The sequence below is a fragment of the Nycticebus coucang genome, chromosome 13, assembly GCF_027406575.1.
Source record: "Nycticebus coucang isolate mNycCou1 chromosome 13, mNycCou1.pri, whole genome shotgun sequence".
NCBI lineage: Eukaryota > Metazoa > Chordata > Mammalia > Primates > Lorisidae > Nycticebus > Nycticebus coucang.
The window spans coordinates 71012547-71038743 of NC_069792.1; the positions used below are offsets into that span (position 1 = coordinate 71012547).

The 26197-nt window shown below is 33.0% G+C and overlaps 1 protein-coding gene across 4 annotated transcripts in view; it reads left to right on the forward strand.

The window, feature by feature from the left end:
* The window catches only part of EMC2 (ER membrane protein complex subunit 2), a 115678-nt gene that overhangs the window by 30157 nt on the left and 59324 nt on the right, over positions 1-26197 (forward strand). Inside the window, exons 8-12 of one of the 4 annotated variants that reach the window (XM_053558927.1) lie at positions 4063-4144; positions 4979-5089; positions 7715-7819; positions 17319-17406; positions 19671-24756. In XM_053558927.1, the coding sequence (XP_053414902.1) occupies positions 4063-4144; positions 4979-5089; positions 7715-7819; positions 17319-17405 (385 nt within the window). In that variant the 3' untranslated portion in view covers position 17406; positions 19671-24756. Of the gene's footprint in view, positions 1-4062; positions 4145-4978; positions 5090-7714; positions 7820-17318; positions 17728-19670; positions 24757-26197 lie in introns of those variants that run through there. The other 3 variants (XM_053558926.1, XM_053558925.1, XM_053558923.1) reach the window with 3 other exon arrangements.

Genomic DNA, 26197 nt, shown 5'->3' on the forward strand with positions numbered 1-26197 from the left:
ATACTATGGTAATCATCTTTGTTTCTTTGGGCTAAAGTCCTAGAAGTAGAATTGCTTCATTAAATAATATGCACATTTTCTGTGGTTTTGATAAATAATTTCTGTTTGTTCCCTAGGATGCTAATAGCAATTTACTTTCACACTGGCAATCATTAGAGTATGTTTTAAACAGCACTAGGTGCTGTGATTGTATTTAATCTTTGTAAATTTAATAGGTGAAATCAATTATACTTTATTATTTTTAATAGCTGTTTATATAAAGGAGCTCAATCATTTTTCAAAAGTATATCTTTGTTTATTGTATGCCTTTTTAATACTGACTTTTAAATTATGGAAACTTTACATTTTCAGGAAATCAGACATACAGTACTTACCACTCTGATGTCTTCTAGCCTCTAAGAACTATAGAAATATGTCATCTCTTTTGTTTTTGTATTCTGTTTGAAGATTTTTTGTGCGTATTTGCAATATTTCTGTATTTAATTATCAAATTTAGTTTATACTTTAACCTATCATTAGATTTATTTATTGTTACATTATGTAGGATCATATTCAGTTTTGCTTTGTTTTGTTTCTAAAGAGTTTATTGAAATAGAGTTGAATGTACACTTGAGAAATAAATTGAAAAATCCCAAGAAATACAAAAATACAAGAGCACTTGAAAAAATAATTTCTTTTTAGAGGAAATGATAATTGTGGTCAGTCTACTCTTTCAGGTAGTATCACTAAACCTTTTTCGGTCTTAAAGGTAGTTAGTTATTAAATGACCATTTAATTTTTTCTAATTGAACACAGAAGAAATATTCAGATTTAGCATGAGTGGCTAAATAAATAAACCTGAATAAATAAATTCAGATTTTATAGCCTGAATAAATTAATTCAGATTTTTTGGAAACTGTCTGAAGATTAGAATGAATTCATTTGATTAATTTGACTTATTTGAAGCAAGTCATTGTAGTAGGTAGAGATTTTATGGCAGAGTGTTAAATTATTGTGGGATGTCAGCAACAATTCAGTACACAGTGGCAAAAATGTATTAATGTAAAGTATTAACAGTTTAGAAAATGCTAAATATATTTAACATTCAGCATTCTTTTCTTTATATGAATAATTGCAAGCTTTTAATGACTCCAAATAAATTTCCACAATAGAATTTTCACATAAGCCTATTTAATGTTTTTAGAAAGAGAAAAGAGGATATAGAATTCTGCAACGTAAATTATTTTATCATTAAGTTACTTTTATTTACATTTGATTCTAATTTTAAATTATAGTTTGTACGTCAGTGGTGTTTATCATATCCATTGACCAGATTGAGAAATTTTACTTGTTCTAAATATTAAAAATTACAGTTATAATTTATGTATTAGTACTACCAATATGTGTTATAGGTGAAGTATCCCTAATCTGAAAATCTGAAATTCTCCAGAATTTGAAACTTATTGAGTGCAAATGGCATTCAAAGGAAATGCTTATAATAGCATTTCAGATTTTAGATTTTCAAATTAGAGATGCTCAATCAATAAGATAACACAAATATTTATTTCAGAATAAAAATTCTAAAATCTGAAACACTTCTGGTCATTTCAAATATGGGATATTCAGCCTGTGTAAGGTAACATTCGTGTTATCAAAGACTTAATTTTTTTAACTTGATTTGTAATTGAAACTGTATCAGCAAATCAGCAAGTCTTACACATTAATTATGATGGCAGTTACTGTTATTTTTTGTAGTTCCAGCCTTTTTATAAAATTCTGAATCAAAGAGAATTGTCAATATTCTGTAAGGAAAAATCATGATATTGGTAAAACAATATAGGAACAAATATTGTATGCTTTGGTTATGTACTTTTATGAGGAACAAAAGAAAACTTTAGTTCTAGTACTGACCCTAACAGAGTAATAATAAAAATTTCTTATTTTAGATTGATTAAAATTATTTTTATTTTTCTATTCTTAGTATCATTGAGTCATTGTATATAATGAATTAACTTCCTTATGAAGCTAAAATTGTACTGACTGTGTACATACACTATTCCTGGCAGACTCTAGGAAATAGTCTCTTATCTGTGTGGCCTGATACTCTTGGACAACCCATCTGAGAATGGCTGGACTAGAACTAGACCATTTTTGGAGTGCCTTTTAACTCTAGAAAATTAAAGAAAGGGATCCTTTTCTTATATGTGATGCTATTTAATTTCTGAGAAAATATCTTGGTATTCATTTTGCAACAAAAATTCCTGCCTGCCCATTGTATTATGCTTCATGCTGCACATGAAAGAACCAGAGTCACAGTCCTGCTCAGCTCATTTAGGTCTCTAAGAACTTTTATACTTAGCCTCAGTATGAACTTTTGGCAGCATCCTAGTTAAAGGAACATACTTAGAAGAGAACTATCTTTGATAAAGTTGGCTATTTAAAGTAGAGACAGCTTTCCCCTTTTCTTTTAGAGTAATAAATAGGTGTTAACTAGGTAGTCATAATACTTTTGTTGTAGACATTCAGTCATTTGTTCATTCATTTGCTTAATTATTTACTAAATACCTACTATGTGTTAAGAACCAATGCTAGATTTTGGATGTAAAAATGAAAATGAGTGTAGGTTTTTGGATAAGAATCTATATGTAAGGTCTTTTTCATAAATCTAATAAACTATAATTCTTGGGTAGTCTACAGGGTGGGTTTCATCCTTAGGCTCTTTTGTTTTGAATGCTGTAAACATTTTTTTTATGTCGCCATTGACATCTTCATTACTGTCATCATCCCTGCTACTATAGTTGATCATCGTGGTGTGTAATGCTTATAGGCTGTATACGTAGTGGTTAAGATTTTTCCTAGATTCACTTTATATCTCTGTGTCTCAGTGGTCTCAGCTGTAGAATGCTGATGATATTTGGTAAGTACTTATAACACACTTAGAGCAATGCATGACACATAATAAGCACTCAATAAAAGTTAACTATTATTAGTCAGTATATGTATAAAGCTGGAATATGGATGTTTTAAAAGGTAGGTATAGCAAGCATTAGTGTAAAGGTAGATACCTTTGTATATTGGTGACAAATGCCAAATTAAAGTAGCCTTTTTCTGTGGGTAGTATCATCACTTGCTCACTGGGAATAAATCTTGAAACTCCTGTGTTCTTTGGGATTTCCTGTAAATATGAAGATATTTCATAGCATTAAACATTTAAAATATATTAATGTGAACTATAGTCACATGGTTTAAAGCTGCTTTTCCATAACCTTTTCTGGCAGTTCCCGCCTTATATTTTCAGTAAGATTTCTGTTTTTCTACCATGTGATTTAATAGTAGAATGTATATCAAAACTAACTTGATCTATTTTTCATGCATTTAGATATTTATAACTTCATTATAATTTGATATTTGACAGACTTTATGAGAAGTCTTTATATAAAAATAGACTATATTGAAAAATAAATGCCCGTGAAGGATTTTTAGTGAGTAGGGAATATGTATACACACACACACACACACACATATATTTATATAGTTATTTTGTGAGTAGGGAATATTTAATAAACTGTTTATTTCCTCCTTGCATTTTAGCTATTTGAATATTTTACTAAGTGATCAATGAATTTCTAGAAGTTATTTTTATGTAACCTGATCCAAAGTCTTGAAATCTATGTTAGTAATAATGTTTGGATGTCATAGCAGTGATCCTGTTTTTAAAATATAATATCTATTAATTGTTCATAGAGTGCTTTAGAAATTAAGTCTGTTCATTTCTTTTTTTTTTTTTTTTTTTTGTAGAGACAGAGTCTCACTTTATGGCCCTCGGTAGAGTGCCATGGCATCACACAGCTCACAGCAATCTCCAACTCCTGGGCTTAAACGATAAGCCTGTTCATTTCATTAAAAATCTTAATGTTATTGTTATTTATGAATTCGGGATGACAGATATTTTATTAGCAAAGCTATTTAAATTGTTTTTGGGACTAAAATGGTAACCACCACTAAATTGTTTTTAAGTCATTTTAAGGTATAAGGTAAAATTTATGACTTTTAAAATAAGTTTCTCCTCTTGATATTTTTTAGCTATGCAAAGGCAGCCTTTTGTTTGGAGGAGCTTATGATGACTAATCCACACAACCACTTATATTGTCAGCAGTATGCTGAAGTAAGTGTTCTCAGAAATAGCAATTGTATGTGACTTTATTTTTGTTGCTATTGGGTATTATGGACTAAGAATATTTCCTTCATGTTGGGCAAGAATGTAAATGTTTAAAAGAATTGATGAGTGTCAATTTATGGCAGTCAAAGTTTTAAATTTTAATATTATGATAAAATACTGATTTTTTTAAAAATTAAAAGTCCTATTTAAAACAGGAAAAGTATTTGTATTTTTATATTTGTATAGTGTTTACTTTCCTAATTATAAATTAATTATGCCATATTTGTCAACATTTAATGGCTTCCAAGATATTTATGGAATAATTTTGATTTTAAAATCCAAATTCCAGAAAATTTATATTTAGGTCAATATTTTTAGAAGTTGGAAGTATTTGTTTAATTTGCTTAACATTAAGAATAGCAGTACAGTTAAATGCGATAGGTTAGAAGGACTCATTATTAAGGAATGCTGGTGCAGATGTAAGGACACAGTATCCAAGTCTATATTTATAATGCTAGTTGTAGAAGATACAATATTGTGAAGGAAAGCATTTATAAGGCAGCTGAAATAGAAATTATACAGGTTTTTTTATTGTGGCAGCATTTTTGTTTTAAAAACTGCTCAGTGATCTTGGTGTTCCATAGAATTGGGTAGCTTTGGGGGGAGGTTATGTTTTAAATTTTAGATTACCTTTAACAACTTTAAGGTGAATTCTTCTAACATCTTATATTTGTTTACAGAATATCTGTTTTGATTACTTAATGTCTGTGGTATGATGAAATCATGCTATATTTCAAAGTAGTAAAATAAACAGGTTTCAGCACTCTGCAATTTTAACAGGTTAAATATACCCAAGGTGGACTTGAAAACCTCGAACTTTCAAGAAAGTACTTTGCACAGGCATTGAAACTGAACAACAGAAATATGAGAGCTTTGTTTGGGCTTTACATGGTGAGTTGAGGTGCATGTTTAATATTACTTTATAAAATCTGTAACTTAAAATTCATTTAACTATACTCTTCAGACACTCCCCTCTTGTTTTTAGTGTTTTATTGATGAGCATATGATTTTTTTCCTATAGTTAATTATAAGCAATAAAAGTTGTAAGGCAGTTTTAATTTTGAATGTTAATACATCCTAGCTGTTTGACATTTCATTGTTAAAATCTTATGTCAGAGTTGAAATCTGCCCTTGTAAAATTAAACAGTAACAGATATAAAACCACATTATGTATTTAAGTGTTTTGCTGTTCTTGGGTTTATGCCCAGCATTACTATATTTCTTTCCTGAATTATACTTCTATCAGATCTTTTTAAATTATACTGATAAAAGACATACTGGAAATAGTATCTCTGTTAAGTCATTAAAACATTTTTTATAGTATAGAAGTGCAGTTTGAAAATTGTAGAAAGTACATAAGTATCTGTTGTTTATGCCAAAGGAAGAGCTTAGAGGAGTGAAAAAGAACTGTGTGAAATGCAGGAAGAATTTGCTGACCTTTAAAATATATATAAAATGAACACCTCTCTGCAATCAGAATGGCTGGGAAAATAAACTTCAGTAGGTCAGTTAGTTCTTTGAAATTTTGATTTATCTTAGTGTCATGGACTTTTTCATAAATATCTCATTGTTTGGACTCTGTGAAAAAAATTAAAGAAATGGAGGATAGGAAAAAACATAAATGAAATACTTTTTCAAAAGGAATGGCCAAATATGGTTAGAAAATGGCTCAAAGAAATTTCAAGAAAAATTTCCTGGATCTACCAGAACCAATGGAAGTGGCTTAGAGATAGAACGTCTCTTTACCAAATAAATTAAATGCTAATTTTTAAATTATATAACAACAAACTATTAATAATAATACTTTATATGTAGCACTTTATGTGCCCGGTAGTGTGTCTGAGCTCTGTTTTTTGTGTAAATCCTCACATCAGTCATTTGTGTAGGCACTTATATTTGAGTAGGTCCTTGTAATAACTATTTCACAGATGATGAGATTGAGATATAGAGAGAAAGAGTTGATTACTTTGTTGGAAGTTAGACACAGAGCCCCTGATTCCAGCCCAGGGAGTTGACTCCACAATTTTTCTCTTAATGGCTGTAGTAACTGAAATTTATATCCAAAAAGTGGCATTAAAACCATAGTGGTATAAAAATCAAATTTTGGTATATAGATTTCCCTTTGGCAGATAAGGAGAAAGGACAGGTGCAAGGACCTAGCGCAGGCTAGGAATAAAAGAAACACTTAACTTTTTTTTTGAATCACATAGACAAATCTATAAAATATATTCAGAGTATAGCTTATTTTAAAAATAAGACAAAAGTTTATCTTTTCTCAAATTAAAAACATTTAAAAGTTAGTGTATGTTTTGGGGGATTTACATATTCTTTCATGGATTCCCACTTAAGAACCCCTCATTTAGGCCAGGCACAGTGGCTTATACCTATAATCCCAGCTCTCTGGGAGGCTGAGGCAAGAAGATCACTTGAGTTTGAGACCACCATGTGTAAATGCAAGACCCATCTCTACTGATAATAGAAAAATTAGCCCAGTATTGTGGTGGGTGCCTATAGTTCCAGCTACTCAGAGAGTGAAGGCTGAATCCAGGAATTTGAGGTTGTTGTGAGCTAAGATGATGCCACGGCACTCTAGCCTGGGCAACAGAATGTGACTCTATCTCAAAAAAAAAGAAAGAAAAAGAATCCTTTATTTAAATACATTTTTTAAAAAGGTGACTGTAGATGAAATTGAAGTGGCTAATTAATTCTATGAAACAGTTTGAAAATTCTTGGTATAATGAAAAGAGAAATGGACTTCAGATAAGGAGGATCTCCTTTGTTTCAAAGACTTCCATTAACTTGCTTTAGTGAAATTAAATCACTCCTATTGGACTTAGTTTTTTTTGTTGTTGTTGTTTTTTACCTATTAATGTAGTAACTTTGGATAAATTGGAAAAAGAATCCCTTATTTAAATACATTTTTTAAAAAGGTGACTGTAGATGAAATTGAAGTGGCTAATCAAGTCTATGAAACAGTTTGAAAATTCTTGGTATAATGAAAAGAGAAATGGACTTCAGATAAGGAGGATCTCCTTTGTTTCAAAGACTTCCATTAACTTGCTTTAGTGAAATTAAATCACTCCTATTGGACTTAGTTTTTTTTTGTTGTTGTTGTTGTTTTTTACCTATTAATGTAGTAACTTTGGGTAAATTGTTTCTGAGGGTTTTTTTCCTATTCAATAATTCCATAATTCTGGCATTGGAAAGCTGATACAATTCAGTAACAAAAAAAAATAGCATCAATAGTCTATGGTGGAAAAGAGCTTCTGATTTATAAAGCCCTCCTCCATGGCTTGCGTCTTTAATGATAGGGGATTTTACTTTAAGAGCTATAGTAGTAGGTATATAATTAAATAATTTTAGATATTCTGTAAAATACATATTCCATTACTTTCGGTTATGCTGTATTTTAAGATATATTTTCACTTGTAAATACTAACTTTATTAATCTTTATGTGTTTGATTGTCTTGACTTTTTTTAAAAAAAGAATTTGATTTTGATTTTTTTGCTTTTAGTCAGCAAGTCATATTGCTTCTAATCCAAAAGCAAGTGCAAAAATGAAAAAGGACAACATGAAATATGCTAGTTGGGCAGCTAGTCAAATAAACAGAGCTTATCAGGTTAGTATTGATATTCTTTATCAGTGGGTCAGTTAACCTATTTCTTATTTTTATTTCTACAGACTATGAAGTCACAAGTCTAACATTAGACTTTTATTCTTTGAGCCTTCATCAAATATGATTTAATTGTGTAGAATTAATTTTTAGTTTTAAAACCACTTTTTTCCCCCCAAAAGGAATCTGTATTATTATCTCATAATTAATCTTACTATGTGGAAATCTCAGTGGTTCTGCATTTGTCAAATACATAATAATTCTGAAAATCTAGGAAAGATAAATTGTGTGATACTTTTCAGAGGTTGGATATGTGAGTATAGTATTAATCATAGGTTATCTCAAGAAGTAGAAAAACATAAAAATAAACTAATAAATCTTTACAGCAAAGTTTGTACAGTTTGCTTACACTTCAGACCTTATACTGAAACTTCTCCATTTATTCCTTTGTTTTCTGAAGCTTATCCCTAAGGAGATTTTTCAGGAAATTTTTTTTCATGAGAAATTTGTTCATTGAAAACATCCTCTTACATCTTGCGTATTTATAACTTTTATATTTAAAAGACAATTTGGCTATTTCATTTTAGCTTATGTTTCCTTTACTCCTGTTAAATGTGTTGTTGTTCCATTGTTTTTTAGGATAAAATTTTTGATGTCAAGAAGTCTGTCATCCTGATTTTCTTTCTCTTATAAGTGACTTAGACTCTGGTTATTCTCACAGATTTTATCTTTACTTTTAAAATCCAGTAGTCTTACTACTTGATATGTTTTGCTGATTATTCTTGATTTATTTCTTCCAAATACACAATACACCCATTTAGTATGTGGAGTTAGTTCTTTATGTGAGAAAAGTTACTTTAGAATGTTTTTTTCTGTTTACTTAAGTTTTCCTTTTCAGGGCTCCAATTATAAGTTTAATTATGTTTTCTTCCCCTGTGTCCTCTATTATTCATTTTCTTTCACATTCTTTCCTGTCATCTTTTGTATTTTGTTTTAATCTTTTTTCTCTGCAGTAATTTTCATGTTTCCTTTCTTGTTCTCAGGTGGTTTCTGTATTATTAGGATGAGGTGGTTGTGGAATGGGAGGAGTTAGAGATAGGATAGGGTATCTTTCTCAGCTTGACTTTTTAGTGATTTCCTTCTTTTTGTTACAGAGAACTCAAATATGGCCCGTCTGTATGTCCAGTCTCTCAGAATTAAGTCTTACTCGGGATGTTTTCTGGTTCTTGCCCTGTGTTCTACATGTAGAGCTCTAGAAATCTTGAATTCTGAGGTGTTGCTTTCAGCTTTAAATGTATATGTGTGTGTGTGTGTGTGTGTGTAGATGTGTGTATATATGTGTATATGCATAATATGGACATATATATACATACATACGTACAATATGTTACTGTTACTGAGTTTTTGTTTTGTTTTTTATAGGATTGCTGCCTCTAAGACATCACATCCTCCCTTTTCCGAACCATCTTTCCCTCTTACCTCAGTGTTTCTTCTCTATTCAATTTCATTTTAGTTTCCAGTAATTTCCTGTAGTGTGTGAGTTTTTTGTCTTTCTAGAAGAGAATGTTTGCTGGATATTTCAGAAGTTTTGCGGCATTAGACGGTTAGATTTGTCTGATGGCACAGTTTTCACACTTACCTTTGTTTTGGAACCTGTGAACACGTTCTTAGTTTTGCAGGCTATTTATTGGTTCTTTTGTTTGGGGGTATAAGTATTCATAATTTTTTGATTTTAGGTTTTTGCAGAGTAGTAGGTCATGCCAGTGTTATATCCTGTTGTTCCTGCCACACAGCTGTTGACCTTTTATACGTCCTGCTATGATATAATCACATTCTAGGATTTTAGAAAATTGCTAAATTATTAATAGTTTCTTTGAAGATATCTATGGGCTTATTTTCTATTATGTTGGTTTTGGTACTGTTTTTGTTTTTTTTATATATATTTTTATATATTTTTTATTAAGTCAAATACACATAGATCATGAATACATTTATGCATATGTGGGGTACAACGTGTTGATTTTTTTTTTATACAATCTGACGTGGTTAGATCAAACCAATCAACATAGCTTTCACCTCATTTACTTGATTATTGTGCTAAGACATTTATGTTCTACGCTTGACGGATTTGACTTATACCCTTGTCATATGCTCCATGGGTGTGGTCCTGCCTTTTACCCTCCCTCTGTCAAACCTTCCCCCTCCCCTCCCTTCTCACTCCATTTCTCTCCTTCATCATGGGCTATAGTTGTGTTTTATCTTTCATAAGAAAGTGTGAGTAAATATAAGTAGGTTTCATAGAAATACTGAGTACATTGGATACTTTTTCTTTCATTCTTGAGACACTTTACTCAGGAGAATATGTTCCAGATCCCTCCATGTAAACACAATATAGGTAAAGGCTTTATCTTTTGTTGTTGTTGTTGTTGTTGTTGTTGCAGTTTGGCCAGAGCTGGGTTTGAACCCACCACCCTCAGTATATGGGGCCAGCGCCTTACCCACTGAGCCACAGGTGCCGCTCTGGCTCCATCTTTTTTAAGGCTGCATAGTATTCCATGGTACATATACCACAATTTATTAATCCATTCATGGGTCACTGGGTACTTGGGCTTCTTCCATGACTTGGCTATTATGAATTGAGCTGCAATGAATAATCTGCAAATATCTTTTTTGCATTGTGATTTTTGGTCTTTTGGATATACTCCTAGTAGAGGAATTTCAGGATACAACAGCAGATCAATTTTTAGATCCCTGAGTGTTCTCCAAACTTCTTTCCAAAGGGAACATATTAGTTTGCATTCTCACCAGCAGTGCAGAAGTGTTCCATTTTCTCCACACCCATGCCAACATCTATAGTTTTGGGATTTTCTTATGTGGACTACTCTTACTAGAGTTAGATGGTATCTCAAAGTGGTTTTGATTTGCCTTTCTCTAATGATTAAAGATGACGAGCATTTTTTCTTGTGTCTGTATACCATGTGCCTGTCTTCTTCAGAGAAGCTTCTGTTCAGGTCTCTTGCCCATAGTGAAATGGGATCTCTTGTTCTTTTCTTATTAATAAGTTTGAGTTCTCTGTGGATTCTGGTTATCAAACCTTTGTCCGAAACGTAACCTACAAATATGCTCTCCCATTCTGAGGGCAGTCTACTGTTTTGTTTTTTGTTTTTATACTCCTGGTTGGAGAAGATTGGAGAGATTAAAATTTTTAGTGCCCCTATAATCACATCATTGAAAGTGATCCTTGTATATTTTTATTATCTGTTATGGAGTGTGTTAGTTCTATTGACATATCATAAGTCAGAATATTTTTAAGTCTTAGCTAGGCTTTGCTTCTTCAAATGCAGTTGGGGACAGCTCAGAGCTATAATGGAGTTCCATATAGAGAAGGCTTGGAAAGTGTATTTGTGTGTGATACAAAGTTAGGACTTGTGTATTACGAAACTAATGGTATGCACATTACTGTCTTGGTTTTAAGATAATTTTGAGAAACAACTTGCTGCTCAGAGAGTCCTTTTTTGGACATATCATTACCATTTTTAAATCCATTTTTATTAAATGATAACATACATTGAAAAAAGAACACAAGTTATAAATGTACATTTCGATGAATAATACAAGATACGAGTAAGGGTATCCAGGCTAATAAATATAAACATAGCATTCCCAAACCTTCTTGGTATGCCCTCTCAATATCTACTCTTGTCCTCCTTAAGAGTACCAACCCTATAATTTATGTTATTTATTTTTATCTGGCATGTTTCACTCACTGTTAGCTTACAAGATTTATCCTTTGATATGTCTGTATTTCATTCATTTTCCTTGTACTGTACTCTGTGTGTGAACATATTACAATTTATTTAGTCAGATGTTTAGCATTTGTTATTTCCTATTTAGGGCTATTGTGAGCGCTGCTATGCTGGACATTGCTGTATAGGTCCTTTGGTGTATATGTGCATGCACTTCAGATGGGCATGTACCTTTGAGTGGAAATACTGGGTCATAGAATGTGTATATACTTAACTTTCGTAGATAAAGGCAAATTAGTTGTGTACTCCTACCAGCGGTACTTGAGAGTTCTAGTAGTTTCTTCCTTCCCCAACACTCGGTTCTGTCGGTCTTTGTCATCACCATGTGGTGCATGTGTGGTGGCCTTGCATGGTTTTATGTTGCTTGCCCTTGGTGATCAGTGGGTTTGAACACTTTGATGTGTTGGTGGTTCATTTGGACATCCTCTTTCATGAAATTTCTCTTTCTCACTGGTTTGTATGACTCTTAATTTTTTAAGTTTTCTAATTATGAGCTCTTTTTCTGTTTCATGTGTAGCCAATATCTCTTAACTCTTTACTTGCTTTCACTCTCACTTGATATAGATGAATACAGGTTCTGAATTAAAATGTGCTCATTTTTTTATGGTTTGTGCTTTTGATATCCTGTTTAGGAAAGCTTTTGCTACACCATGATTATAAAGACAATCTTGCATCTTTAGAATTTCTGTCCTTTTACTTTTCAGGCTGTTATAAACACACTTGGAATTGATTTTTATGCATGATGTGAAGTAGGGGTCAATTTCTTCCCTTGTGGGTATGCGGTGTTTCTGTTCATCTCTGTCTTGGATCATGAGTCCTGTTCCACTGAAGCTAATTCAATGTAATAGTTGAGGGGAGATCATAGATGCTAGATCCATGTTGTCTGGGTTCAGAATTTGGGTTTGACACTTAGTAGCGATGCAACCTGGATAAACTAAATAACATCTTGCATGAGGCCTAGCTTTTCTTCTGCATGATGGACATAATATAATTATTTCGTAAATTAAAGAATTTAAAACATATATTGCATTGTGTTATTAATCACATACTGTAAGTTAAATTTGTTATGCCTGCTCTGATCATTGCAATATAGCAATAACAATAATAATTATAATAGCAAACATGTATAAAGAATTTATTATGAACTGGGCACTTTTTCTGTTTTAGAAATGAAGAAGTGAAAGCATGGAAAGATCTAATAACTTTCCCAAAGTGGCATAGCTGTTTAATGACAGAGCTGTTCCAAATGCAGGCAGTCTGACTCCAGATACTCCTACGGGTCACACAGTAAACTGCCTCTGTAAAGATATGTCAGTATAAGTGTATCTTAAACAATCACTGTAGTGTCCAACTTCCTCCTCAATTATTTTATTATGTGAACACACATACACAAACACATGTTTATCTTTTCATTTCAGACCCAAAGCTCTCAAAAGTAAATTAACTCAAAAGCTTTGTTTTGTTTGGGTCTTTTTTCTTTCTCCCTTATCCCTAGTGATACAAGGCCCCCTTGATTAGATATCTTGGGAAAGACGCCGTTCCCTGACTTAAGAGATGCATGTTGCCACTAGACGTGAATCTGTCTTTTCAGTATTTTCAGAATCTGTCTCTTCAGTATTTCAAGATACATAGCATTTCAAATCTTGTTCTTTGGTAACATTTGCCCTCTCTACCATTCACGTTCTCTCTTTTTGCATGTTATTAGAGCCATTTCCTTTTTGTAACTCCTGATTTTACAAAGTCTTTGGTATTGTTGAGAAGAGTTTGGTGGCATCACTTGTGTTCTTCAGTCTTTGAGTTTGGCACTATAAACTCCACAGTACCCAGCAGTGTTTTCCGCATCTTTATTGAAGGACTAACTTACCTTTTCTTCAATTCCTAGAAAAGGATAATACAGGAATTTTTCTCAACAGTTTTTCATTCATTTTGGATACCACTCCAGGGAGATAATATACCTCTCACTTGGTTGTATGAGATACATTATTTTTCATTAAATATAACAACTTTTAATACTTTTTAATTAGGAATCACCTCTTTTATAAAATTTATTTCTACCTCTTGTCACCAGTTATAGGTTTAAAATAAAATCTCTTGGTGCTTTTGAAGCCTTTGTATTTTCTGCTTTCTCTGCAGAGGTTCTCTGTGTTTTTCCTATGAATCAGATTCCATAAATTTTTGTACGCCTATAATTTAGTGGTTTAAAATAAGAGCTTATTTATGATTCTATAGGTAGGTAGTTTGACTTAAGATGTTGAGTAATTCCACTGGTGCCTCCTGGGGTCGTTCTTTTGTTCTCTGGTGTGCTGGTGGTCACTGGCCTTATTTAAACAACAGCTTGACAATTGGCTTTCTGTCAGCTGTGCTGGGCCTTCTGTCTCTCATTCAGCAGTCTCTTAGACTTATTCAAATGGTGATCTCAGGGTTTCAAGAGCAGCAAACAGGTAAACTCCAATGTCCACATGCTTTTTAATTCTCTGGTTATATCACCTTTTGCTGTTACCCCAGTAGTCAAAGCAAGTCATATAATCAGCCCAGATTCAAGGGGATAATACTTCACCTCTCAATGGGAAGAGAAGCATATGGGGTCACTTGGCAGTTTGTTACATATCCTATATAACTCCATAATTTCCATCCTTTTGTTTTCATTTATTTTCATGCACTTTATTGAATTATAATTTATCATAAAATATGCACATTTGTATAGTTTGAAATGTATACACCCCTCCTCACTGCCACCCCACTCAAGATACATGGCATTTCCTATCACCCCAGAAAATTTCCTTCTGCTACTTTGCAGTCAACCTGCACCCTCCTCACTGGGAAGCAGGCAAGCACTAATTTGATTTTTATCACCAAACATTAGTTTTCCCTGTATTGGAACTTTGTGTAAATACTATCATAGGTAATATGCTCTTTTGTGCCAGGATTCTTTCACTCAGCATGTTTCTGAGACTTATTCACATGCCTTTCCTATTACTATTTCTACCCATATTTTTTTCCACAAATTATGTGAAGGTGAATTATAGCTCGTGTATCCCAGCTATTTATTAATCATTGATGTCTGAATTTGATAAGCCAGTTTTTATAATTCGGCTATTTTTGTGTTCTTCTGGTGACTTTTCTTTTAGATCTAACAGAGAAATGTGGAAGAAAAACTTAATTGAAATCTAACTGTATGAAAACAAAAATATGGAATTTGTGAATAATGTGGAAAAGTATAACTTTCAGAGATTGACATTTTTGTAATTAGGTAAATCTCTGGGATCTGATGGAGAACTTTATGACTCATATCTAACCATATAAGCCAGTGTAAAGTATACAATAAATATTCCTTATGTTATTTTTCTAGGTATATTTATAAATTAGAAAAAATTAGGTTTTAAGAACTGGTTTTCTTCCTTTGTTTTTACTTAATTTACAAAACAGAATATGGCTACTACTTGCTCTTCAGTTAGGTAATTGCTTTAGCATGTTCAGTAGAGGCAGGCACATTTGATTAATGCTCATGAAAAACTTTAATGTAAACCTACTCACAATAATTTTCCAGATAAATGCTTCTTTAGTATACTGGTAAGTCCGTCTGTGCTAGTGATCCACATGTTATTTATGATTGCAGTGGTGATTCTGTTAGTATCCTTTTGGGAAATAGAAAATTAAATCATGATTTGAGGAAAAAATATGATTCCAACTTCATCAGTTAAATTGCCATATAATTCTGGAATAGACAGAATAATTGCATGTTAGATAAAATTTCAAGTGATGGATTTGAATTTCCAACTTCTTTTTTATTTGTTCTGACACAAGTAAATTAGTTTGGCTTATTTTAAATTACACTGCTTGTCACTAGTGTTGACACCATCTTAGGTGACCATTTTTTAATTAGCTAATTTTTAAAAATTGTACTCTATCATTTTTATTATGTTTAAGTACAAAGCAAGAAAACTGCTATATTTTAACATGTTATGACTTTAGTGGTACAATTTTTTTTCAGTTTTACTTTGCTATTTAAAAACATCAGACTAAATGTTACTATGTGGTGTCTTATTTTAACCCCTCCTCCAACCCATCAAAGCTTTTTAAACCTTTAAGTATCTGATTAGGACCATTCCTGTTTATGTCGGATAGCAATGGTAAAAGTAAAGGCTTTCTGTTCTTGCTAAATCCTTATGAAAATGAATATATCAACTGGGTAATAGAAATATTAAGCATACCCCACATCCTTCACTCCCCAAGGGAAATTATGAAAAGATGAAGATTTAAATGTGTTGTCACTGTTACCATGTTTCATAATTTTAACATTCCAATTCCTTAAGTTACCTTTGCCTTACAAAAGGCAAGACAATCTTAATTTATCAAAGAAGCTTTTCTTCTTCCCTGGCATTTCCACTAGAAACCCCCTTTATTTACCTGTCAAATCCAGATTCAGCCACAGAAGCTAATGGTTTTGGTTAGGAAGTAGAGGAATCATATTGTTAAGCTGTAGCCAGAGGGGTCAGAGGCAGGTTACCAATTCCTGAAGCCTATGGCTTCTATGATGTTACCTGTGCTTGATCACTTAATCTTTTCTTAACAGGTCATGAGAAGTTTGCCAAATTAAGTTAATTACAAAAGAGAAGAAACACATCATAAATCAAGTACTAAGTACTTAAGACAGAATTGCTATTTGAAGGAATGATTAGTCACTTGAAAACGTGGTTAGATGTTAACTTAAAAATATTACATGTTGCTAATACTAAATTTCAATCTCTACTGTAGGGAGAAGATAGGTAATATAGATGTAATAAACTTTTCCTTACCTACACAAAGAACACTTACCTAGTAAATCTGTTACGTTAAATCAGACCGATAAATGATGGGAATTGCCAGTCCAGGGAGAAAACTCATTTTGAAATCAGCATGGGGTATTCAACAGTTTTGCCCCATTGCTTATGTGTACTATATTGAACTTAATATGCCAAGAATTTTATTTTAAATATGCAAGATAGTGTATACTTTGTGTATGTACTTGAACATAATATTTTGTTTTCATTGTAAAGTTCAGTCCTAGTTAAGTTTTATATAGCGGATTACAACTTTGCATACTTTAAAACATGTTTTTATCCTTATAATATGTAGAATTGTTTTGTTTTGTTCTTTATTAATCCATATTCTGCAGTGTATAGTTTCATTTGAAAATTCTTTGCAGAAACATAACATCATTAGGCAGCTAATCTGGAAACATAAGGAAATTACAATCTACTTTAAATAATTTTAGAGATTATTAAAAAATTTAATAAAAACTACTTCCATTTATATCTTTGTTTGAAATTGTAAAAATCTGATTAGAGACCAAACAAATAGGAAATGATTTATATTCCTACAAAAACATAAGTTAAATTTTATTTAAAAATAGGACACTTTTTATTTCATAAATGTTTTCAGTTCTCAATAGGATAGTTTTAAAATCAATTTTGTAACTTTATAGATTATAGTACTGTTTAAACTGACCAAATATGCGGTGAAATCTTTGTGTACTTAAAGTGACGATGAAACCTTAATAATAATGTCCTTAAAACCCAATTTTATTTTTATTGGAAAAAAAACTCGATTTCATGCTAATGATAAAATAGTTTATGTTAAATGTTAAGTAAGGTAAGATTGTGATTATGAACCTGCCACTGAAATTGAGCCTAATTGAGCTTTTTTTTTTTTTTTTTTAGTTTGCAGGTCGAAGTAAGAAAGAAAGCAAATACTCTCTGAAGGCAGTCGAAGACATGTTGGAAACACTGCAGATCACCCAGTCTTAAGGTTTCAAAAACTCTTTGACATTAGATTTCACAACTGCACAATTGAACTTAATGGCCTGAGACTTATTTAATAAATGCCCAGTGCTATTTATATACTACAGTAATTTTCTGTTAAGAAGGCACTTGTAAAGAATGTGTTTATATAAACCTAAAAATGCCTTTTACTGCTAAGCAGAAAGATGGGGAAAACCCATGGATGAGAGATTTAAGACTTAATGATTGTACATCATTCTCTTCATATCTAACACACACACACACACTTAATATAAAATAACTCTGTTGTAGAAATTACTCTTAAATAAACCATGATTTATTAAACTTGTATATGAAAATTTTAGCTTCATTTTGTTGCAGTCATAGTGAATATATTTTAGAACTCAATTTCTTTCTCACTGGTGATAGGAAATACACAGCATTCATAGCTGGCAGAAGCAAATTATCTTGACTTTGTTTATACTGTCAGGTTGGATTTTCTTTGGACTCCACTGGGTTAATTGAATTGTTTTATCTGCTATCATGTTATTCTGAAAAATCTTGCTTAAAATATGTCATTCTTGTAAGTTCAGCAATGTCTCTCTGTAAAATTTTTGTTTTGACATAGGACATAATTCAGATTTTTACATATAAAATGCCTTAAGTTTAATTTGTGTTAAAACACAAATTTAACCTTAACTTACATTAACTTACATTGAACCTATTAATCTTAATAGGTTCAAAGTTTAATTTGTGTTAAAACACAAATTTAACCTTAATTTACATTAACTTACGTTGAACCTATTAATCGTAAATTACATAAAAGAATATTTCAGGATCATAGAGAATAGGGATGAAAGGAGTTGTACTGGCTGATTTATTTTTATTTTAGAAAAAAATGGTAAAATCTAACTGACTTTAGAAATAAAATTATCACAAATTTCATATCCTATCACTTCCTCAGAGGTTATAATTAGTATTTATTACTATTTTTCTCATTTCATAATAACCATTATGCTATCTTTAACAATATTTTGCATGTTTCAATAGACAAGAATTAACTCTGCAAGTTAAACTTTATACACAAATTAGTTTTTAAATCAGGCAGTTATTCATTCAGGGCAAATATTTATTGTTAGTATTAACTTGTAATATATATTTAAATTTAATTTATTTATTTTTATTAACAACATACCAAGGTTTCTGGTAATTTGCCTTTGTTGCTGTGAACAAGTAAATGGGGGATTGTAGAGGAACTGACAAACTGGAAGTCTTCAGAAAGAAAATTGTTGTCATTATCAGTTTCTTTTAACTTTTTAAATAATTCTTAATATTAGTAAATTATTCTCCATATCTAGTGAAATCTTTCATGTTACTGTCTTCTTTATTTTTTCTGCCATGACTATTAACCAGCTGATTAATATCTTCCATGAAATAAGTCCTCTCATGTGAAAATAATTCTTCACTACTCTGTGTTACCACAGAGATATACTCTTTCTACACATGAAATTATTAAATGCACTTTCAACATGATTAGCCATTTCAAATTTATATTTTTTTTAAGGAAAATAGTGCCTGCATATTGTCCCACTCACTGTCTTTTCCCCTTCTAATCCCCTCCCATCAGTCACTAGATTAGTGTTTACTTTAGCAATTACATTTTTGTAATTGGTAGTTTAGTGCCTTCCATAGTTGTCTGTATCAGTTTCACTTTTTAAAAATTTTTAATAACTTCTTGGGAAGAATTTTTATTTGTTAAGCACATTGTCAATGTACAATAATTTACAAACTTCAACTGAAATGTACAAATGATCCCATAGGGCAGACAGATACCCACCCACCTGCTATTACCTTTATCTCCTTTGTCAACAATATCCTATTTTGGGCTTGGTGCCCGTAGCTCAGAGAATACATGCCAGCCACCTACACTGAGGGGTTCAAGCTGGGCCTGGGCCTGCTAAACAGCAATGACAACTGCAACCAAAAAATGGCTGAGCTTTGGGGTAGGTGTCTGTAGTCCTAGCTACTTATGAGGCTGAGGCAAGAGAATCGCTTAAGCCCAAGAGTTTGAGGTTGCTGTGAGCTGTGATACTACAGCACTCTACCAAGAGTGACATAGTGAGACTGTCTCCAGAAAAAAAAAAAAATACCCTATTTTGATTGGGTAGTGGCAGAGATTCCTTTTCCTCAAAGAGATTAGAACCTCACCCCAAGTTCTAAGTAAAAAGTCAGAGCTTTGTAAGATGACACTTGTTGCCTTTTCCTCTTCTTTCTGTCCATCTTGAATGCCAGCAGGATACCTGGAGGTGTAGCAGCCATCTTACAGCCGCGTCGTGGCAAATGTGAGAATGAAGGTTATGTTTCAAAGGTAGAAACTGAAGAGAGAGGAGCCTGGGTCCCTCATGGCATTGTTAAGCTGTTGTACCAGCATGAGCAAGTGCCAAGCTCTGCACTTACTATTACAAGATAAAAAAGAAACTGTTTAAGACCATCCTGTTACTACAGGCATGGATTGATTGATTGATTGAGACATGGTTTTGGTCTGTCACTGGGCTGGAGTATAGTGGTGTCATCCTAGATCACTGCAACTTCAAACTTCTGGGCTCAAGCAGTCCTCCTGCCTCCCGAGTAGTAGGAACTACAGGCACATGCAACCACATCTGGCTCATTTCTTTACTTTTTGTAGAGACAGGGTCTCACTATGTTCCTCCAGCTGGTCTTAAGCTCCTGGCCTCAAGTGATCCTCCTCACTTGGCCTTCCAGAGAGCTAGGAGTATAGGTGTAAGCCACCACAACCAGCCCATGTATCTCTGACCACTATGTCCACCATTCACCTTTTTTTTAACATGCATAATTCTTATTATAGATGCGTCTCAAATGCTATTTTAGAATCTAATTGTTTAAGCAAGTAAATAATTACATACTAAAAAAGAAGTAATATCTTATTGCTCATTGCCCAGCATTTAGCAATCTAAGCTAGTAAAGGTGAAAAAGAGGCATATTTATACAGCTTTAACTATAACATTAATTTGGGGGCAGAGGAGAATATAGGTAAAACAGAAAAGGAAGACCCATGTTTTAGTATACTGCAAACATACAGTTCAACTTTTGATTGGTAAATATTTCAAAGAATCTTTCTCTTCTTATACTATAGCCCACTTAATCTCAAAGTAACTTTGTGGTACTTCATTTCATAGAGCTATTGGACTTTAGAAGGGACTTTGGAGATGATTTACTCCATTTTAAAATGAAGAATCTGAGGTTCAGGGAAATTATCCTGTGACAGCAGGAGCTGGGACCACAATGTCAAGGGTTCCCAAGTGAGTGCTCTTTCTCATAACTTCTGGTACATGTGTCTATCCTGTGACATGTTGTTGCCATTTTAGAGTGACAAAAATAAGAGCCAGATATATTCAGGGGTTAAAGTTTGTTAGCAGAGGAAGGATGAGAATTTATATCTTCTGATTCCTGAAACAATATTTTAATTGAATAAAAAAGTCAAAATTTTATTTTAAGTTAAATTAAATTTAAATTCAATTACCTATTTAAGATGTGATTTCATTTATAATCAGTATGACAACTATTTGAAAATATTTGCAACTATTTCAAACCTCTTTCACATTGAACCTTTGCTGAGCCTGCCCTATCTTTCGTCTCACTCCCAGCAGTTAATTTCTTCTTGTGAGCAGAATTGTATTTCACTAAAACTCTTATGTTGAAATCCTGACTCTCCGTACTTAAGATTGTGATCAGATGGGTTCATTAACAAGTCAGTTAAGTTTAAATAAGGTCATTAATATGGGCCCTAATTCCCTATAACCAGTATTCTCATAACATGAGGGCCAGGCACACAGAGAGACGAAGGATCATGTGAAGACTCAAAGAGAAGACGGCAGCTATAAGCCAAGGAGGGGGTCCTCGGGGAAAAAAAAAAATCCTGGTGATAACTTTATCTCAAACTTCTAGCCTCTACAGTGGTGAGAAAATACATTTTTGTTGTTCCAGTTACCCAGTGTTGGGAACTTTGTTATGGCAGCCCTAGCAAGCCAATACACCTCTCTTACCATTTCAAAGAGAAAAGAGAGATCACCAGGTAAAAAACATATCCTGTGTCACACATGTCGATTTCAGTTCCCAACTTTCATCTCCTCTTCTTCAACAGTAAAAGAAAGTAGTCTATGCTTTTCTGAGCTATCTTCTAAGCCTGTCCCTCATTTTCTTTTTAGCCATACTTTAGTTTCATGAATTCACCCTTACTCCCTTCTACCCCAAAGCATTCTGCTTTTCCCAAAACCTCACATCATCCCTTTCTTCACACCTATCCTTAAACTGTTTCTTCATCATCTTTTCTTCCATTTGAACTAGATTCTTCCTACTAATACTAAAATATGCTCAAGTCACTACCACGTTTCCAAATAACCTCCCTCATTTCCTCAAGCCTCCTCCCTCTACTAACCCATTTTTCCTTTTTCACTGCCAGATTTCTTTGTCTAAACTTATATCCTTTTTTACTATCTCATTCTTTAAATATGTCCATTGTACCTTTGAGACAGTTCAGTAACACATCACTAATCTAATGAGTGTTACCACGGCCATGTCCCATCTATTTTATGTAGTGTTACACCTCTCTGCTCTGTCCATCTCTCTCTAGCTCCTGGACTGCTGCAGTAGCCTACATTTCTTGCAGCCTCTCTTCCCCTCAGTCTGTTCTCCACTGCAGCAGAATGTTACTAGACATCATGGATAATGCCATTTTGCTTCTCGTTCTCCCAACCTCCTCTGGTGAAACTCTTCTGTTTTTCATTTCTTTGCTGTTAACATAACTATCAAGGCTCTGTATAGTGTCAGAACTAGGAGGAAGATTCAGATTTCCTTGATTGTAAACCATCATTCGCTACTCTCCCCCTCTGAATTCAGTTGCACTTAAATATCATGAAGTTGTTATGCTTCCTTTTCTACCATGTTTGTACTCATTGCCTTTGTACAGAGCAAAGCCTTTCCTGATTCTTCTTTCAAATAACTAAGGTCAGGCCCTTTGGCCATACATCTTTATCTCTCTCTCCCTCTTTTTTTTTTTTTTTTTTTTTTTGCCTATTTGTAATTTGGTTTATAACATTGCATTTCTATATACTTTAAAGACACATGAGAAGATATAAACACAGTACATTGTCCAAGTAGGTGATGATATTCCAGTAGTACTGTTAGCTGCGGTACAGACCTTACTCAGATTTTATTATTTTTATATGTCTTTTCCCTGTTTATGAAATGTTATCATATGCTTAGGTTCATGTTACCATTATCATGATCAGGATGCGGATCTTTACACCATTACAGAGAAACTCCCTCTTGCTACTCCTTGAAGTTGTGCCCTCACCTAATCCTACTGCCTGGTATTCACTGATTTGTTCTCCTTAAGTATAGTTTTGTCACTTAAGAGTGTTGTTACACATCTATGAATGGAATCATAAAGTGTATAACCCTGACTCAGCTTACTGGCCTTTAGAGCCTTCCTGTTTGTTTAGCGGTTTGTTCATTCTGTTGATAAGTAGTATTTCACTGTATAAAGGTAGCATAATGTTAATCCATTCATCACAAAGGACATTGAAGTTGTTTTTAATTTTTGCCTGTTGTGCATAAAGCTCTTGAGAACATATATGTAGTGAGTTTTATATGAACATAAAATTTTTATTTCTCTAATTGCCTGAAAAGTTATTGCTGGGATGTCTGATAAATGCATGGTTAACCTTATCAGAAACTGCCAAACAATTAAAGAATAGATAATACCTGCCTTATACGATCTTTTCCAGAAAATACAGGAGGTAGGAATACCTCCTAACTCATTATATGAGACCAGTGTTACCTTTATACCAAAATAAGAAAACAAGAAAAAAAATTACAATAAATGAGAACTACAGACCAATACTTTCATAAACATAGACACAAAATATTAGATTGAATGTATTAGATCATTAAATATGAAATGTCCATTTTCAAATCAAAGGCTTAGTGTATTATATCTCAAGAAGCAGTACAATTAGTCAAAGTGTGGGCCTAAACTATTGACGTAGTTTTGCCATCTTATTAGTAGATTGTTTATGCCAGCAGTGAAGAATCCTGGAGATGGAGTGGAGGTGAAATCATGAAAAGCCTTTTCCAAAGCTTGTTGAACATTAAATATTTTTCCTTGTATAAAGTGGTCCAAAGCCTGGAGGAAGTGGTAGTCAGTAAGGTCTGGTGAATATGATGGATAACAGAAGGTCCAGCTTCCATAGATTGAGCAGCATTGTTTGTAGAACAGTGTTTACTTGCAAGAGGATTGGCCTGTCTCTACTGACCAACATGGGCTGCTTAATAACAAACAAGTTTCATCCAGTTGGTTGCAGTAGACATTACTATACTCAATTGACCAGGTTTCACGAAACTTAGTGAACCATACCAACACTAGACTGCCAAATAGAAACCATTAGCTTTTTTTGATGAATATTTGGTTTGAGGCTATGTTTGGCACTTCATCTTTATCCAACCATTGTGCCCAATGCTTGCGATTCTCAAAAAGAATTCATTTTCATCACGTTGAATGATACGGTATAGAAATGGTTCATCTTAATGTTGTTGACAGCAAAGAAAGGTAAACTTAGACCATTTCTCCTAACTCTCATTTAATTCATGTAGAACCCATCTATTCAGTTTCTTTACCTTGCCAGTTGATTTCAAATTGTCCATTGTTGGAATAATAACATCAAACCTTGCTGCTAATTCACAGGTAGGTTGAGATGGATTCTCTTCTGCTATAGCTTTCAGCTCATCATTATCCACCTCGCTCTTGGGTCAGCTGTGTGGCTCATTTTCAAGATTAAAATCACCAGAATAAAACTTCTCAAACCACTGATGTACCATGCATTCATTAGCCACATCCTTCCCAAACATTTTCTTAATATTTGGAGCTATCTGTGCTGTAATGGTTCCACGATGGAACTTATTATTCAGAAATAGCACAGATTTTTGACTTATCCATGGTTTCACAAAAATTGCTCTTAAAAATTTTTAAAGATACTCATAAGCCAAAATGTGTGTTTGAAAGAATGAGAATGTATCTTCACAATTAAAAAAAAAGTGTCAAAGTGAAATGTCAGATATCAATTGTCAAACAGTAGTACTTAAGGAAATCAGACATTTCATACTAACCTAACATAAAAAGAATAATACACTGCAACCATGTTGGGTTTATTCCAGAAATTTGAGTATGATTAAGAGTTTGAAAATCAGTGTTATCCATCACATAAGGAAGAAAATAAGAAAATGATTATATCAATTGATACAGAAAAACATGAAAAATTTAATACCCACTTCTGATACAAAAACCTCAGCAATAGAAAGAAACTTCCTCAACTGGATGAAGGGCATTTATAAAACTTAATATTTTATGATGAAAGACAATGCATTTGCCCTAAGGTTGGGAACAAGTCACAGATAGGCACTCTCACCACTTCTATTAACATTTTAACCAGTACAATACCATACTGAACGGGAATAAAGGCATGCAGATTGACAAGGAGGAAATAAAACTATTGCTAGTTGTATGTAACACATTTATTGACATAGAAAGTCCTGAGAAATTTCTAAGAACTTATTGGAACTGTTAAGTTCAGCAAGGTTGCAGAATACAAGGCCAATACACTGAAATCAAATTGTATTCCTGTGTTCTAACAATGTATGCACCGATAGTCAAAAAATGTAGAAATCCAACGAAACAGAGGGTCTGTTAGCTGAAAGCCGCAAATGCTAATAAAACCTAAGTAAACAGAGAAACACTTTATGAATGATGTCAACATGCATATGACAATATTGGTTGCCTGTAAGTTGATTTAAAGTTTTAATACAACTCCTATGAAAATCCCAAAAAGATTGTTTGTAGGTAGACAAGCTAATTCGTGAACTAGAATAGTTTAAGCAATTTGCAAACAAAGTTGGACCAGTCATGCTACTGGATGTTAAGACATAAATAATCAGGACAATGTGGTTTTGGTACTGATTTGTGTGGTTTCAGTAGAGTGATAGACAACATAGATCAGTGGAACAGAATACAGTCCAGAAATAAGCCCATATCAGTATGGAAAACAAATTTTTGACAAAGGTACATAAGCAATTTAATGGAAGAATTATGTTGGGACAATTGAACATCCAACAAATGATGCTGGAACAATTGGACACTTAAACAGCCAAGAAAGAAAAACCGTCTACCTTATAAAAAATATAAATGGGTCATGAGTCTTACTGTAACATGTAAGACTAAAACTTTTAGAAGAAAATGGGAAATTTCGAGTCAGGCTTATCTCCAACTGATAATGTTTCTTATACGCCCCCCACCCCAAGTTGAATTTTGTGAAAAATAAGAAATTGTTTGACAAAAGAGCCTTTTAAAAAGGATGAAACGGCAAACCATGAACAGAAAATATTTGCAAACACAAATTCAACAGAAGACTCATATGGAATATATTAAAAACTTGCAAAATTCATTAGGAAGAAAAAAACCCAATTAGAAAATGGGCAGAACATTTGAACAGATACTTCACCAAAGAAGTTGCATGTGTGACAAATGAGCACATGAAGAGATGTTCAGCATCATTAGCTATTAACAGGGAAGGGCAAATAAAAGCTATGATGAGATACCACTAAAGACCTATGAGAGTGGCTAAAACAAAACATGCTGGTGATCCCATGTGATGGTGATTATGCAGAGCAAGTGGCTTTCATACATTGCTAGTGGAAACATAAAATGTTTAGCTACTCTAGAAACCAGTTTGTCATACGTTTGTATC